The 16,850-nt window shown below is 43.6% G+C and overlaps 1 protein-coding gene across 1 annotated transcript in view; it reads left to right on the top strand.

Moving 5' to 3' along the window:
- LOC132391940 (dedicator of cytokinesis protein 2-like) overlaps positions 1–16,850 on the top strand; it is a 1,209,929-nt gene that overhangs the window by 1,145,736 nt on the left and 47,343 nt on the right. Inside the window, exon 41 of the mRNA XM_059965744.1 lies at positions 12,347–12,488. Coding sequence (XP_059821727.1) covers positions 12,347–12,488 — 142 coding nt within the window. The remainder of the gene's footprint in view (positions 1–12,346; positions 12,489–16,850) is intronic.

Genomic DNA, 16,850 nt, shown 5'->3' on the forward strand with positions numbered 1-16,850 from the left:
TGGTGCTTGCTCTGTTCATGACATCCTCGTTAGATATTCATTTCATCCACGATGAATCCTCCTCATCCTTTGACGAATCCTTTGCATCCTCCTCAAAAACCACATCTCTAGAAACATAGAAAACCTACAGCACAATACAAGCCCTTCAGCCCACAAAGCTGTGCCGAACATGTCCTTACCTTAGAACTACCTAGGTTTTACCCATAGCCCTCGATTTTTCTAAACTCCATGCATCCATCCAGGAGTCTCTCAAAAGACCCTATCGTTTCCCTCTCCACCACCACCACCGGCAGCTCATTCCACGCACTCCCCACTCTGCATAAAAAACTTACCCCTGACATCTCCTCTGTACCTACTTCCAAGCACCTTAAAAGTGTGCCCTCTCATGCTAGCCATTTCAGCCCTGGGAAAAAGCCTCTGACTATCCACATGATCTATGCCTCTCATTATCTTGAACACCTCTATCAGGTCACTTCTCATCCTTCGTCACTCCAAGGAGCAAAGGCCGAGTTCACTCCACCTATTCTCATAAGGCATGCTCCCCAATCCAGGCAACATCCTTGTAAATCTCCTCTGCACCCTTTCTATGGTTTTCATGTCCTTCCTGTTGTGAGGCGACCAGAATTGAGCACAGTACTCAAGTAGGGTCTGGCCAGGGTCCTATATAGCTGCAACATTACCTCTCGGCTCTTAAACTCAATCCCATGATTGATGAAGGCCAATGCACCGTATGCTTTCTTAACCACAGAGTCAACCTGCGCAGCTGCTTTGAGTGTCCTATGGACTCGGACCCCAAGATCTCACTTATCCTCCACACTGCCAAGAGTCTTACCATTAATGTTATATTCTGCCATCATATTTGACCTACCAAAATGAACTATCTCACACTTATCTGGGTTGAACTCCATCTGCTACTTCTCAGCCCAGATTTGCATCCTATCAGTGTCCCGTTGTAACTACTGACAGCCCTCCACACTATCCACAACACACCCAATCTTTGTGTCATCATTTGTTACTAACAAATAAAATTTAATACAAAATTTAATAACGACATTATAGGCTGTAGGACCTGTTCCTGCACTGTACTGTTCTATTTTCTCGGTTGTATTTGAAGGGAACATGAGAGGGAGTTTCTTCATTCAAAGGGTAGTGCGAGTGTGGGACGTGCTGTCAGAGGGATTGCTAGATGTGGGTTTAACAGTGACATTTAAGAGAAGTTTGTATAGATATGTGGATGAGACAGATCAGGAAGGCTATAGACCAGGTGCTGCAGAAAACCAGGGAGGCATGGATCAGAAGAACTGAAGGGGCTGCCTCTGGGTTGCAGCACTCGATGGCCCTAAGACCACATTAGGAAGATTTCACGAGTGAATCTGCGGATGCTGAAAATAAATAAAAACACAAAATGCTGGCAGAACTCAGCAGGCCAGACAGCATCTATGGGAGGAGGTAGTGACAACATTTCGGGCCGAAACCCTTCATCAGGAATGAAGTAACATGGGATGGTCGAGGAGGGATAAGAAGTGGGGGGAAGGATGAAGTAGAGAGCTGGGAAGTGATAGGCTGGAGGGAAATGGGCTAGGGGGAAATAAAAGAGAAAGAAAGGTAGGGCTGGGGGGAGATTATAGTGAGGGGGGAAAAGAGAGAGAAAGAGAACCAGACTAAAATTATAGATAGGGATGGGGTAAGGGGGGGCAGGGGTATCAACGGAGGTCAGTAGGAAGATTTAGAGGCTTAGGCTTGTTTCTACTGCAGCAGAGTTCCTGAGGGGTGACCTGATAGATGTGTAGAAACTTTGAAATATATAGTAGAGTTATTAGTCGAGTTATCAAAGTATGTATACAATATACATACACAGGTAGCCACGACACAAAGAAACACCATGGAAAGTGTTCAAGGAAAAACATTAAACACCAAATGGGCAAAAACACAGAACAGATCACACAAATGGCAAAAAAATGAATGAAGAACGCAGAATATTAAACACCAAACCCCTAGAGTCCTTGAAGCAGTTTAGGAATGTGCAGTTCAGTTCAATTTAGCACTGCATCATTCGTTGACTGCAAGCCGCAGAGCCATGAGTGACAGGGAGAAGACCGGTCAAACGCAGGCCGATGGCACTGAACTCTCTTATCCTCATTGATTTCAATCTTGCTCAATGCTTCCACCAGCGAGATCAGTGAGTAATGGAGCCAAACATAGGTTTGCCCTCCACTGTTAGGCCGCATACTCCTTTCTCAGCCTCACTCTCAACCACGCCCAATTCCCTCGGTGTCAGCCGAAGTGGTAGATTGCTCAGTCGGCCCAAAAACACGTTACCAAAATGTAATTACAGGCTCTAGTCACACATAGATTAGCAGTATAAGTAGATTTAAAAGAAGAGGTAGTAGTTTTGCGTATTTTCTGCAGGATGTTGTCATTAGTCATGTTGGTTGCTGCCACCACCTTGCTTGCTGGGATAGAGAGTAAAAGCTCATGGTGGGGAAGTCTCCAAGTCAAAATTGCTTAGGTTTAAATTTGGTTGCCACAGGATAACCAGGCTGCAGAGGCTTTGGAAATGTGCGTAAGAGATTCACCAAAGGGATGAAGAAAAAATTAATGATGATCACGTTCAACTTTATTTGCCATATACGAGGGGTGATTGATAAGATCATGGCCAAAGGAAGAAGGAGTCAATTTTAGAAAACCTAGCACATTTATTTTTAAACATAGTCCCCTCCTACATTTACACACTTGGTCGTGGAGCATACAGATCTTGGGCCTCCAGAAAGTGCCCACAACATGGGTGATTGTTAAATTTGTGGCCTATGGTAGAAGGAGATGAGTTATACAGTTCTCGCTACATGCATGTGCTCTTTATGCAGAAAGTTTGAAGTTAATAACTCATCACAGGGGTGATTGATAAGTTCGTGGCGTGAGGTAGAAGGAGATGAATTATTAACTTCAAACTTTCTACATAGTCACTTAAAGAGTTGAATTGCAAGTCGCGACTCTAGCCCTGGATAGCCCAATACTGGTGTCCTTACCATCCTTGCCTACAGTCATGGTCTTTTTTCCCCGTGTTGAAATTTCAGATTCTAGGCAGCATAGCTTTAAGGTGAGATGCTGAAAGTTCAATGGAAAGTTGTGAGGCAAGTTCTTATGCACAGGTAGGTTTCAGGAATGGGCCACCAAGGAGGTGTGGTAGAAACAGACATGGTAGCAATGATTGAGAGGCATTTAGACTGGCAGATGAAAAGACAGGGATTGGAGGTATATGGACTGCAAACAGGCATAGTGGGCTGAAGAGCCAGTTCCTTTGCTGTATGTAAGTTCTATACTTTATCTGAGATATTTTGAACTAAATTCACTGGAGCAGAAAGAATATGAATAAAATTTTTTAAGTTGTTAAACATTTTGATAGATTGAATAGGAAAAGATTACTTCCTCTGATTGAAAAGTTTGTAACAAGAAGTAACCAGTTGCCCAGAAATGAGAAGAGAGATGTAAAACTAAATTGCTTTCTGCTTGAGTCCCTCGAATCTTTAGGCAATTTGAGCTAGGGTTGGCTGAAACACACTTTATATGTTTTTGAAGAGGAAGTATTTCAAGATGAGGGAAGTGCAGACTCTTGAAAGTAAACCAGACGCTCGGAGAAGAATTGCATTGCTATTGTAAAGAAAGAGTGATAGAATCAGAGATACAGAACAGAAACGGGCCCTACAGCCAAACTCATCCATGCCCATCAAGATGTCCATCTAAGCTAGTCCTATTGACCTGCAATTAGACCCTCCTGTCAGGGCTATATTCCGGTGTTTGCTCAGTGGAAGACAAGCTGGATTGCATTCGTCTGCAGCTGAGCTAGGCATGATGACCGGACTGCTGTGGGCTTGTTCTTGCCGACAGCATCCCATGCACCATCAATCTACAGGACATGACAGGACACTCAGGGACTTGGGCTATATTATTTTTTATTGTGACAGCAGATTTACTCCTATCATAGTTACAGTGCCTTGAAAAAGTATTCAGCCACCACAACTATCTTCACATTTCACTGTTTCATTTTCTGAAATTAAAATATATTGAAGTATGATTTTTGAGCTAATCTACAAAATGTTGTGTATCATGTCAAATCAGAAGAAAAATTCCAAAGCCTGTCAACAACTTACTAAAAATTAAAAGCCAAAACTGTGAAAAAGTATTCATCCCCTTTGTAATTACTATGCTAACTTTTCTCTGGTACAACATACTGTATTACCTTATCAACTCACCCAACTTGTTATTGTAGAAAATTAGAGGATTACCTGTTTTCAATATTCATAAGAATAAATACTCCCTCACTGTGTAAGGTCCAACAATATGGTATATTTTCAACAGACCAAACCAAAATGAAGACAAAAGAGCATTCAGGACATGTCAGGAAAATGATAATAAAGAAGCACAAAATCCAGGGAAGGGTAGCAGACCATCTCAAAGGCAATGAATTTCATGACATATGTCAGTGGCAAAAACTTGATACTCATTCTGATTCTTGCCTTTATTAGTCGAGCCTCTGAGTTCAAGAGTCAGAAGGTCATGTTGCAGCTTTGTAACGCTCCGATTAGACCACATCTGGAGTATTGCATTCAGTCCTGGTCACTCTGTTAAAAGAAAGATGTGGATGCTTTGGAGAGTGTGCGGAAGAGTTTAACCAGGACGCTGCCCAGTTTAGTGGACGTGTGCTGTGGCAGGTGGGACAAACAGGGTTCTTTTCTCCGGAGTAGTAGAGGCTGAGGAGAGATCATGAAATAATGAGAGGCAAAGATAGAGTAGACAGCTGATAACTTTTTCCCAGGGTCAAATGTCTGATATTGATGTGCATGCCTTTAAGGTGAGAAGAGTAAGTTCAAAGGAGATGTGTCAGGCACATTATTTACAGAGAATAGAGGGTGCCTGGAATGTGCTCGTCGTGGAGACAGATCGGACCATAAGATCAGAAGACATAAGAGCCAATTAGGCCATTTGGCCTATTGAGTCTGCTCCACTGACCAATCATGGCTGATCTATTTTCCTTTTCAACTCCATTCTCCCGCTTTCTCCCCGTAACCTTTGACACTCTTACTAATCAAGAATCTGTTATCCTCTGTTTTAAATATACTCAATGACTTGGCCTCCACAGCCACCTGTGGCAATGAATTCCACAGATTCATCTCCCTCTGGCTACAGAAATTCCTCCCCATCTCCGTTTTAAAGGGGTGTCTTTCTAAGCTGAAGCTGTGCCCTCTGGTCCTCACCTCCCTCATTATAGGAAACCTCCTCTCCACTTCCATATATGACATTTAAGAGGCTCTTTGGTAGGCACATCAATGTACAAAGAATGGAGGGATATGGACCACATGCAGACATAAGTGTTTATGTGGCACTAGCCTAGTTAGTTCAGCACAACATTGTGGGCCAAAGGGCATTGTTCCTGTGCTGTACTAGTCCATGTTCAATGATTTACCCATCTGAATGTAATTGAAGTATTGTCAGTTTACCTGCCTGAACCACCACTTCCCTCAGCATGAAGAAATTGCCCATCAGGTATCTTTTAAATCTTTCACCTCTCACCTTAAGCCTTCATCTTCTGCGTCTTGACTTTGATGGAGTAGCCTCAGCGACTAACAGCAGTACAGTTTGTAGACGGCACACTCTGAAGCCAATATATGCCGACAGTTTCCACCTCGGACTTTAAACCAAAGACCCCATGGTCTCAGCCTGAAACATCAAATATTTACTCCCCTTCATAAGCACTGCCTTACTTGCTAAGTCCCCCTATCATTTTGCTGTTGTTGCTCATGATGGTCCAGGTCCCAGTCAATGGACCAAAGGAGCAGTTTTGGCACTGTGGTGCTCTGTAACTCTAAGGTGGGACGCAAGGGGAGGACTGGGATGGTGCGTTCAGGGATGTCACTTTTAACTCCTGCTTCTCGTCTCGATGCCTTAAGAGAAAAATTGGAGGGAATCTGTGAGCAGTGGGGTATGAAGAAACACGGAAAAGGGAAACGGATTTTAAAAAGAATTTTTTTAAAAACAAGCAAAAGTCTGCAGTAGCCAATTGGACTGAATATAAATGAGCCTTAGAGATAAATTGTGACTGTCATCACACAAACATCTCAAGTCCTTTTAGAAATAAGAAAAATGAAGATGTATATTTAAATTCAAATGAAACATCGAGTTGTTAATGGATTCTTCAAATGCTATCTTTGAGTAATGATATTCCTCTGATAGTATCAGCCTCTTGAATGTACAAAAATGCAGGGCTTCAATCCCCAGAGTCAATCCAAGACTTTAAATAACACGAGGAGCTGAACTGTGATGTTTTTTTTCCCTTTATCGCTCTCCCTCTCTCCCTCATAATAAGATGTTGGGCATGTGAAAAGGTTGATGTGTGCATGTGATTTGCTCAACTGATGAAGGATTCAAACAATGTTTAATGACAGGCAGCCAGGCCAATTCGGCAGCAGATTACTAAAAAGCCAGAAGAATGAAAAGTCCAAGTAAAGATTGATCTTGGCACATTGGAGTTGGTTTCCCCAGATCTGTCATATTCATTTAGAGGGCCGAGGTGTACCCCATCCCAACTCTGGAGTTGATGTTAATCCTCACAGGGCAAGTGGGGAGGGGAAGGGTGAGAAGAAGAGCTGGTGGAATTGGTTTAATATTCAAGTACAGTGAAGAGCTTCTTTTGCATACTGTTCATTCAGATCATTACACAGTGCACAGCTGGTGGGGTGGGTGGAGATGGAGATGAATAAAATCATGAGGACATTGATCGAGTAAACAAACTCCATCTTTTTCTCAGAGTTGGAGAATTAACTCAAGGGCAGAGATTTAATGTGAGAAGGGAAAGATTTAATAGGAACCTGAGAGATAACTGTTTTGTATGGAGGGTGGTGTGTATGTGGAATGAGCTGCCAGGGGAAGTGGTTGAGGCAGTTAATAATCAACAAATGGTTAACAATTTTTAAATGACTATTGAACAGGTACATGGATTGGAAATGTTATGGGCCAAACATTGGCAAATGAGACTAACTTTGATGGCGCACCTTAGCATGGACCAGTTCAGCTAAAGGGCCTCCTTCTGTGTTGTATCACTCTGTGAACTTAGCACTTTAAATCTAAACAAAGTATGCTGTAAAGCTGTGAGACATATAGATCACAGAATAGTACAGCACAGAAACAGGACCTTCGGGCCACAACGTCATGCCAAACCAAATAAATTATCAAATGGTCAACAAATCTAATCCCTTATGCCTAAACAATGTCCATTTCCTTCCATTTTCTCACATTCCTGTGCCTATCAAAGTGTCCCTAATGTACTGCCTCTTCCAGGCATCATATTGCAGGCACCAACCTCTCTCTGTGTAAAAATAAATAAATGCCCCTCACATTTCCTTGAACTTACCCCTCTCTCCTTATAACATGCCCTCTGGTATTAGATGTATTGACCCTGGGAAAAAGATAAGTTAATTATGGTAGATTGGGAAACCATATTGAAAATTATGACTGCCGTTAATAGGTAACATTTAAAGAATTCAGACACAGAAATCCATCTGGAAAGGTAAATCAATCTAGGACTAACAAGACAAGGTGAAAATAAAAATATACTGATGGAGTTATACACTCAATGGCCATTTATTGAGTACCTAATAAAGTGGCCACTGAGTGTATGCTCATGGCCCACTGTTGCTGTAGCCCATCCAATTCAAGGTTTGATGTGTTGCACACCACTGTTGTAATGTGTAGTTATTTGTGTTGCTTTCCTGTTAGCTTGAACCAGTCTGGCCATTCTTCTCAGACTCTCTCATCAGCAAGGTGGTTTTGCCCACAGAACTGCAGCTTACTGGATTTTTTTTTTGTTCTTTTGCACCTTTCTCTGTAAACTCTGGAGGCTGTTGTGTGTGAAAATCCCAAGGGGTCAGCCGTTTCTGAGATACGCAAACCACCCTGTGTGGCACCAACAATGATTCTACAGCCAAAGTCACTTAATTAAGCATTTCTTTCCTAGTCTGATGTTTGGTCCTCTTGAACCTCTTGACCCCATCTGCATGCTTTTATGCATTGAGTAGCTGCCACATGATTGGCTGGTTCGATATCAACACTAACAAGGAGGTATACAGCTGTACCTAATAAAGTGGCCGTTGAGTGTATATAGGTGTTTCCTGACCAACATTTCAAGGTCAGTCAAAGATGGAGAATGAATTTGCAACAAGATCCAAATCCCAGAAGATATATATCTGTAAAATATTTTGAGATCAAGAGAAAAGCATGTAATATTGCCATAAGGAGGTTTTACCCGGAGGATGGGAATTTTTGCTCTCTAAATTCAGCAAAGTTGAATCAAATAATTGATCGGGAAAAGGACAGGTGAATAACACAGTGATGTAGTAAGAAACATCAAAGGCTTCTGCAGTTCTGTCAAACAGGAAAGATCTGTGAAAATTAATTCGAGTATTTTATAGTCTTACAGAAACAAGGAGCAAGCAAGTGGTGGAGTGATTTTGGATTTAGATTATGAGGACGCTCAGTCTTCATTTACTGTCATTTAGTAATGCATGCATTAAGAAATGATACAATGTTCCTCCAGTATGATATCACAAAAACACAAGACAGACCAAGACTAACTGACAAAAACCATATAATTGTAACAGTGCAAAGCAATACCGTAATTTGATACGAGCAGACCATGGGCATGGTAAAAAAAAAAGTCTCAAAGTCCCCAATAGCCCATCATCTCATGTAGACAGTAGAAGGAAGAAAAACTCTTCCTGCCGTGAACCTCCAGCGTGCAAACTTGCCGATGCAGCACCCTGGAAGCACCCAGGGTGAAAACCAAAAACTTCGAGCCTCCAACACCGAGCACCGAGCACCATCTCTGCCGAGCACTTCGACCCCAGCCGCCAAGCAACAGTCAAAGCCGAGGATTCGGGGTCTTCCCCTCTGGAGATTATTTGATCGCACAGTAGCAGCGGCAGCGAAACAGGCATTTCAGAAGTTTCACCAGATGTTCCTCCGTGCTTCACATGTCCGTCTCCATCAAATCAGGATTGTGCACAGCATCCTACTTGACAGATATCAGATATTCATCCCAGAGTGGCTGCTGCACACTGCGTCACGCTGCCATCTTCTCAAATTTAGCAGATATTTTGCGTCTGTGATTAGGGGAGGGGACACTAGAATCCTCCCAGAAAATCTGGAGATTAATGGATCTAAAGGAGCACAAAGTTGGTGTCTTCCTCCTTCCTTCCCAATCCTGATAAAAACATAAGGGCATAAGAGCAACTCCAGTCCATTGCACAACACCCAGGCCAGAATAGCTGATCTTCTAGTGGGGTCAACCACGAGTTGCTCTAAAAAATAATCTCATAGGCACCTAGAAACTCCCCCTCCTGTAATCCAGCACCAACCTCATTTTCCCAATATACCTGTATATTGAAATCCCCGATGGCTATTGTAGCATTGCCCTTTTGGCATGCATTTTCTATCTCTCATTGCAATTTGTAGGCTGCATTCTTACTACTGTTTAGGGGTCTGTAGACAACTTCCATCAGGGTTTTTTTACCCTTGCATTTCCTTAGCTCTATCCAACCTTATGTCAACTCATTTTAATGATTTGATATTATTTTTTTACCAATAGGACAATGCCACCTCCTTGCCTTCCTACCTACCCTTTTGATACAATGTGTACCCTTGGACATTAAGCTCCCAGCTATAATCTTTCATACCTGCCAGTCTGTAACTGTGCTACAAGTTCATCTACCTTATTCCGTATACTGTGCACATTCAGATACAACACCTTCAGTCCCGTATTCACCCTTATTGATTTTGTCCGCTGTTTACGTTGCAACTCAACCTGTTGACGGCAAATTTTGCCTATCAACAGCCTCTCCTCACTACATATTGCCTCTGTTTGTAAACCAGCTACCTCACCTTCAGCACTAATATCTGCCTTCCCTGCAATACTTCTTGCATTGGAAAATATGCAGCTCAGGACACTAATCACACCATGCTCACCTGTTGATTGCTAACTTTGTATGAAGTCTTACCAACATCTGCCTCCACAACATCTCTACTAACTGTTCTGGCACTCTGGTTTCCATCCCCCTGCAACTTTCATTTAAACCCCACTGTGCAGCATTAACAGACATTCCCACGGGGATGTTAGTTCCCCTCCAGTTCAGGTGCAAACCATCCCTTCTGTACAGTTCCCACCTTCCCTAGAAGAGAGATCAATGATCCAAAAATGTTATTCCCTCCCTCCTGCACCAGCTCCTTAGCCACAAATTAAACTGTATAATCTTCCTAGTTTAAGTCTCACTGGCACATGGCACAGGTGGAAATCCTGAGAAAACCAACCCTGGATGTCCTACCCTTTGACTTAGCACCTAATTCCCTGAACTGGTTATGCAGAATCTCGTCACTCATCCTACCCATGTCATCGGTACCTACGTGGACCTCGACTTCTGGCTGTTCACCCTCCCACTTAAGACTGCTAAGGACGTGATCAGAGATATCCCGGATCCTGGCACCCAGGAGGCAACATACCAGCTGGGAATCTCGCCCACAGAACCTCCTGTCTGTTCCCCTAGCTAATGAATCCCCTATCACCTCAGCGTGCCTCTTCTCCCCCACTTCCCTTCTGAGGCTCAGAGGCAGACTCACTGCCAAAGACCAGACCACTGTGACTTTATTAGGTCATATCCCTGACCGTATCCAAAGTAATATTCCTATTGTTGAGTGGGATCGCCACAGTGGTATTCTGCACTGGCTCCTTAACTCCTTTCCCCTTCCTGGCTGTCACATAATTTCCTGTGCCCTGCAACTTGGGTGTAACTACCACTCCAGATGTCCTATCCATCACCCCTTCAGCCTCCCGAATCATCCGGAGATCATTCTCCTTAACATGGTTTGTTAGAAACTGCAGCTGGATACACTTCTCGCAGTTGTAGTCATTAGGGACATTGCTGGTCTCCCTGTCTTCCCACATCCTGCAAATGGAGCATTCCACTCTCCTGCTTATGCAGAGAGGGAAAAAAAAACTTGAGCTTTTCTGTCTTTGCTTTCTCTGACTGAAGTCTCGAAGAGCTAAAGCCTCAAGATCACCACTCTGACTCTGTCCACTCAGTCGAGGGCTGCTGCACTTGCCCCTGACTTCTTTTAGTTGCACTTGCTAATCATCCAAATGCCAAATGGTCACTGGTCAAACCTCTATTATACTGCATGACCCATTCCGGCCTTTTATCCTCAGGCAGTGGAAGTCCCTCCTCTCCAAACTTCCAATGTCCGGTTGGCCGCTGGTCAAAGCTCTAGGAGAGATTGGTCAGGTTTAAACTTTATTCCTTAGCACAGAGCAGATTTGGAGGTGATCTTATAGAAGGGTATAACATCATAAAGGGCACAGATAGTGTGAATGCACTCACGCCTTCATTCCATGGAGAGTGTACTAAAAACTTGTGCACATAGGTTTAGGATGAGAGGTGATCACCTCTTTCCTTAGATATTCCTGTTAAGTGGCAGAGATCCCACTGCTACACTTTCAGTTCTGATCATCCTGTTGTCTGGGATTCCCAAACATTGTTCTGAGTGAATTAATAATTCCCTTGTACAAATTACAAATGCAGAGCCGTCCTCTTGGTGGTTTCATCTCCATTCAGGGTAATTTAGAAGCCTGGGGTTTTTATAAGGCATTGCTAAGACCACAATTGGGCCCCTTACCTACAGAAGGATGTGCTGGCATTGGAGAAGGTCTAGAAGAAGTTGACAAGAATGATTCAGGAATGGAAGCATAAATATATGAATACTCTTTCAGGCTCTGGGTCTATATTCCCTGGGGTTTTAAAGAATGAGGGGACATCTCACTGAGACGTATTGAATCGCCTATTTTGAGTAGATGTTTCTAATAGTGGAAGAGTCTAAGTTCAGAGTGCAAGCCTCAGGATAGAGGGAAGTCCCTTTTGAACAGAGATGAGGAGTAATTTATTGAGCCAGAGTGTGGTGAATCTCTGGAATTCATTGCCACAGATCAAGCCAGATCATTGGGTGTATGTAAAGCAGAGGTTGATAGGTCCTTAGGTCAAAAGGCCTATTTGTGCTCCTCTTTAGTCTTGTGGGGGGAGGGGTGGGGGAACTGTGATATGCACCATCTGTTGTTTGTGCTTGGAATCCAAGTTATCTTGTTGGCTTTGCCAGATGATTCTTCTCCATCTGGAGCTAATATGTCGTGCTTCTGGGAGTAGAACCTGTTTCAGGGTCTAGGGGTGAGCGCTGCGGATATTATCATCCGCCCAGGCCAGTTTAGTTCACAGCTAGTCGGCCTACCTAACCATGTTGTCTCTTGTCTTCTCAGAACAAGCTCTTTATTCATCGAGGGAAGGAGTACGAGAGACGAGAGGATGTTGAACAGTTCCTCCTGAACCAGTTCCCGAACGCAGAGATAATGAAGACAACTTCTCAGCCTGCAGATGAGATCAAGAATTCTCCTGGACAGTGTATCCTTTTGGTCTGTGGCTGGATGAGCTAACAATGAGTTCAAAAGAATGGGGTTGGTCCACAAGAGGAAAACATGCAGAAGAATTGAGGCTTCAACTAATTGTTCTCCGTTGACTTCCAAAGCTCTATTTTCCTGAAATGTTCAAGGTTCTCACCACTTGGAAAATGCTCACTGCTTGCACTCAACCTTTGCCTTTAACTGTATCCACCATCTTCCTTTGTATCTGTCTACCTCTGTGTGTTACTTGCTATCACCCTCTTTTCAATGTGATCAACACAGAATTGGAAATTTGTTTATCATTGTCAGGTGTACTGAGGTAGAGGGAAACTTTGAGGTACAACGATAAACCTTGTTCTGCATGCCATCCCTACTGATCATTGTGTCACAACAGTACGTTGAGGTAATACCGGAGAAAAACAGAATAAAGTGTTACAGCTACAGACAGAGTGCAGTGAAGGTGGACAATAAAGTACAAGGCAATGACAAGGGGATTGTGAGGTCAAGAGACCATTTTATTGTTCTGCAGTTTTAGAATAGCAGGGTGGGAGCTGTCGCTAAGCCTGGTGGAACATGCCTTCATGGTTTTTTATCTTCTGTCCACGGGACGGGAGAGAAGATGGTTGGGGCCTTTGATTATGTCGGCTGCTTTAACGAGGCAACGTCCGTGGAGCGCAGGTTGGTCGGAATTGATGAGAAGGCGAGAAGAATAATACAAATTTCGTGTAGGGTTAGTGTAAATGACCCAGGTTGGGTCAAAAAAAGGCAAATGGGACTAGCTCAGGTGGGCATCTCATTTGGGCTGAAGGGCCCATTTCTGTGCTCTAGAATTCTATGACTATAAAATAAGTTCAAAGTGAAGTTCCCCTCGTGCTCAATTAAAACTTCTTACCTTGGAGTCTTAACCCTTGACCTCTAGTTGTAATCCCACCCAACTAGTAATAAGAATAAATAATACTGAGAACATGAGGTGTAGAGTCCTTGAAAGTGAGTCCATGGATTGTGTTGAGGTGAGCGAGGTTATCTGTGCTGGTTCAGGAGCCTGATGGTCAGAAGCTGGGGCTATGACACCGTAGGTTCCTGTACCTTCTCCCCAATGACAGCAGCTCTCTGACTCTAGCTGGTCGTCATGGATTCCATGCACTGAAGAACTTGTTTCTGTGCTGCATCACTCAGTAGTTCTGTGATCCTCTAAGGCATAAACTACGTGTCATCTCAAATAACCAAATACAGTAATCTCAAAATGTTATTTTCTATGAGAGGCGTAATTAGCATTTAAATGAATTAATGCCAGCACCTCTACCCCCCCCCCCCAGGGTCCCTGTGCAATGGATTGATTACTGTCTGTAACATTGTTTCCAAGGATTAGTTTCGAACCCGCCCGCAAGTGCCGGTTGATCCGATTGTTCAAGACAGGTTAAAGCATTGTTCCCGATTTTAAAAATCTGCAGGCGACAATCTCAAAAGCAATGAGGGACAGGCTACAAATATTTGACATGTTTGATTGGGGGGAGGGGATGTCCCCTCCCTTGTCCCAGCTGAGAACACAGAACAGGCCCTTTGGGGGCCACGATAATTGTGCTGAACATGAAGCCAAATTAAGCTAATCCTATCAGCTCGCAGGTGATCCATTTCCCTTTATTCTCTGCCTGTTTAACTCTGGCAAGACCACATTCGGAGTATTGTGCGTAATAGTCGCCTCATTACAGGAAGGATGTGGAAGCTTTAGAGTATGCTATCTCGATGCAGATAGCAGGGTGGAGATATGTCATTATCAAAGGAGGTGTAAAGTGCCACTCCCTCTGCTAGCTTGCATCTCACCCTTAGGCAAGGTGTAACACCTGATAAGTCCCCCAATCAGGGTCACGTGAAGCCACGGCAGCTGGTGCGTGTCACAAGTCCTGGTCATGTGACCACTGAGACCAGACGGCTCAGAAATAGGCCCTTCAGCCCATCATGTCAATGCCCTCCATACTAGTACCATTCACCAGCACTTGGTCTGCAACTTCTAGGCAATTCATACAGCCACAGAAATAGGCCCTTGGGCTTATCTGTTCAATATTGACCAAGATGCCCAAGTGCTGATCTTTACCATGAGGGACATGAACCCATACCATGCTGTATGACTCTGTGACTGTCTGGTCCTTCCTGACCTAGATTCCCATTTGCCAGCTTTTAGCTCATATCAAGATGAAGGGCTTCAGCCTGAAATGTTGATTGTTATTTCCCATCCATTGATGCTGCCTGACCTGCTGAGCTCCTCCAGCACATTGTGTGTATTGCTCTGGACTTCCAGCATATGCAGTACCTATTCTCCATGTTAAGTCTCTTGTAACTCCTCCCTGATGGTAGTAATGATAAGAGGGCATGTCCCAGGTGGTGAAGGTCTTTAATGATGGAAGCTGTCTTCTTGAGACACGTCCTTTTCAAAATGCCCTTGATGGTGGGGATGGGTTCTGTTTGCAGTTCACCAACTTTCATCTTGTACTTAATGTGAGTGTCTTCCTCCCCACCCATTGAGGCAGGGTATTCCACATTCCAAACACCCTCCAGGTGAAAGGAAACCTTGTTCTCCCTATCTATATACAGTTCTGTCAAACTCTTAGAAATATACACACACACACACACACACACACACACACACACACACACACACACACACACACACACACACACACACACACACACACGTATATAGAGCTAGGGTGTGGTGCACTGTATTGCTCCTGCAAAAAAAATTCATGATATATGGGAGTGATGATAAAGCTAATTCTGATATAGGTCTCTATTATGGACAGAGAGTGGGAAGGGGTGGAGAGGGGGGAATCATGGTTAGGAAAAGGGGAAGGGAGAGGGGAGGGAGCAGGAAGTGCCAGGGAGACATTCTGTAATGATCAATAAACCAATCATTTGAAATCAAATTACCTTGCCTGGAGTCTCAGGAATGGGTGTGTCTGCACCCACACCACTGCCCATCCCTAGCTTTCCTTTTCTGACACCTATCCCCACCCATGGTGTTCCTCTCTCAACATCCTTACTCCCATTAGATTTACAAACTCGCTCTCCGCTCCACATGGAAATACAGTACTGTGCAAAAATCTTAGATTATAGATCTCCTCTCCCTTGGTTACAGGAACCTCTACTAAAGGAAACTGATTTTCATTTTTTGCCCTATCTGATCCTTTGAGTTAGTTAGAAGCAGCTTAAAGAATTGCAGATGATCGTAAAGCATCATGGGTACAGCCCTCCCTCCCATCGAGGACAAACTTCAAAAAGTGCTGCCTCAAGAAGATGGCATCCAACGTTAAGGACCCTCACGAATTGGGTCATGCCCTCTTCTCATTACTAATATCAGGGTGGAGGTACAGCAGCCCCAAGACCCACACTCTATGCTTCAGGCAGCTTCTTCCCTTCCACCATTCAATTTCTGAAAGGTCCATGAACACGAGAACACTTGCTCACTATTCCTCTTCTGCATGATCTATTTATTGTAACTTTTATGTTTGTACTGTACTGCTGTCACAAAACATCAAATGTCATGCTATATAATGTCAAAGACAATAAGCCTGATTCTGATACTCTCTCAGCTACAGAGTGATGCCAAAGACTAGTGACTGGTACCTGTCCTTCCAAGTAATTTATTTGTTTGTTTAGATACAGCCTTTCATCCCACCAAATTACACCCATGTGACTAATTAACCTACTATCCCGTACATCCTTAGAACGTGGGAGGAAACCTAAGCACCCTGGAGAAACCCAAACGATCATGGGGTGAACGTACAACAAACTCCTAATACCCAGCGGTGGAACTGAACCCGAGTCACTGCTGTTGTAAACGCATTACTCTAACTGCTGTGCTTTCGTGCAGCCCAATTATGGTATGGTTACAACTGAATTCTCCTGCTGTCCCCTCTTCCTCACCGAGTAGAATGGCCTCAAGCAGCAGGTGAAATTGCTATATGTCCGACCAATGACTGTTTCTGTCTTGGGCTTGCTGCAAAGGGAACTGAGCGATGGCTGATGTCCAGTACACCGGTCATCACCGGACTAACTGTACAAGAGCCATAGAGAAATAAGAAGAAAAAGAAACAGGCCCTTCAGCCCATCGAGTCCATGCCAACCAATCGCCTACTTACACTAATCATACATTAATCCCATTATCAGAATCAGGTTCAGTATCACTGACATATGTCATCAATGTTGTTTTGTGGCACCAGTACAATGCAATACATAATTACAAAACTACAAATTACAGTGAGAATATATATAAATGTTTAAAATAGTGCAAAAAGAGAGAGAAAAAAGAAAAACAGATAGTGATGGGTTCACTAATGCTAAAATATTTTGAGTGTGCGTCTTCAGA

Source organism: Hypanus sabinus, chromosome 3, assembly GCF_030144855.1.
Source record: "Hypanus sabinus isolate sHypSab1 chromosome 3, sHypSab1.hap1, whole genome shotgun sequence".
NCBI classification, from domain to species: domain Eukaryota; kingdom Metazoa; phylum Chordata; class Chondrichthyes; order Myliobatiformes; family Dasyatidae; genus Hypanus; species Hypanus sabinus.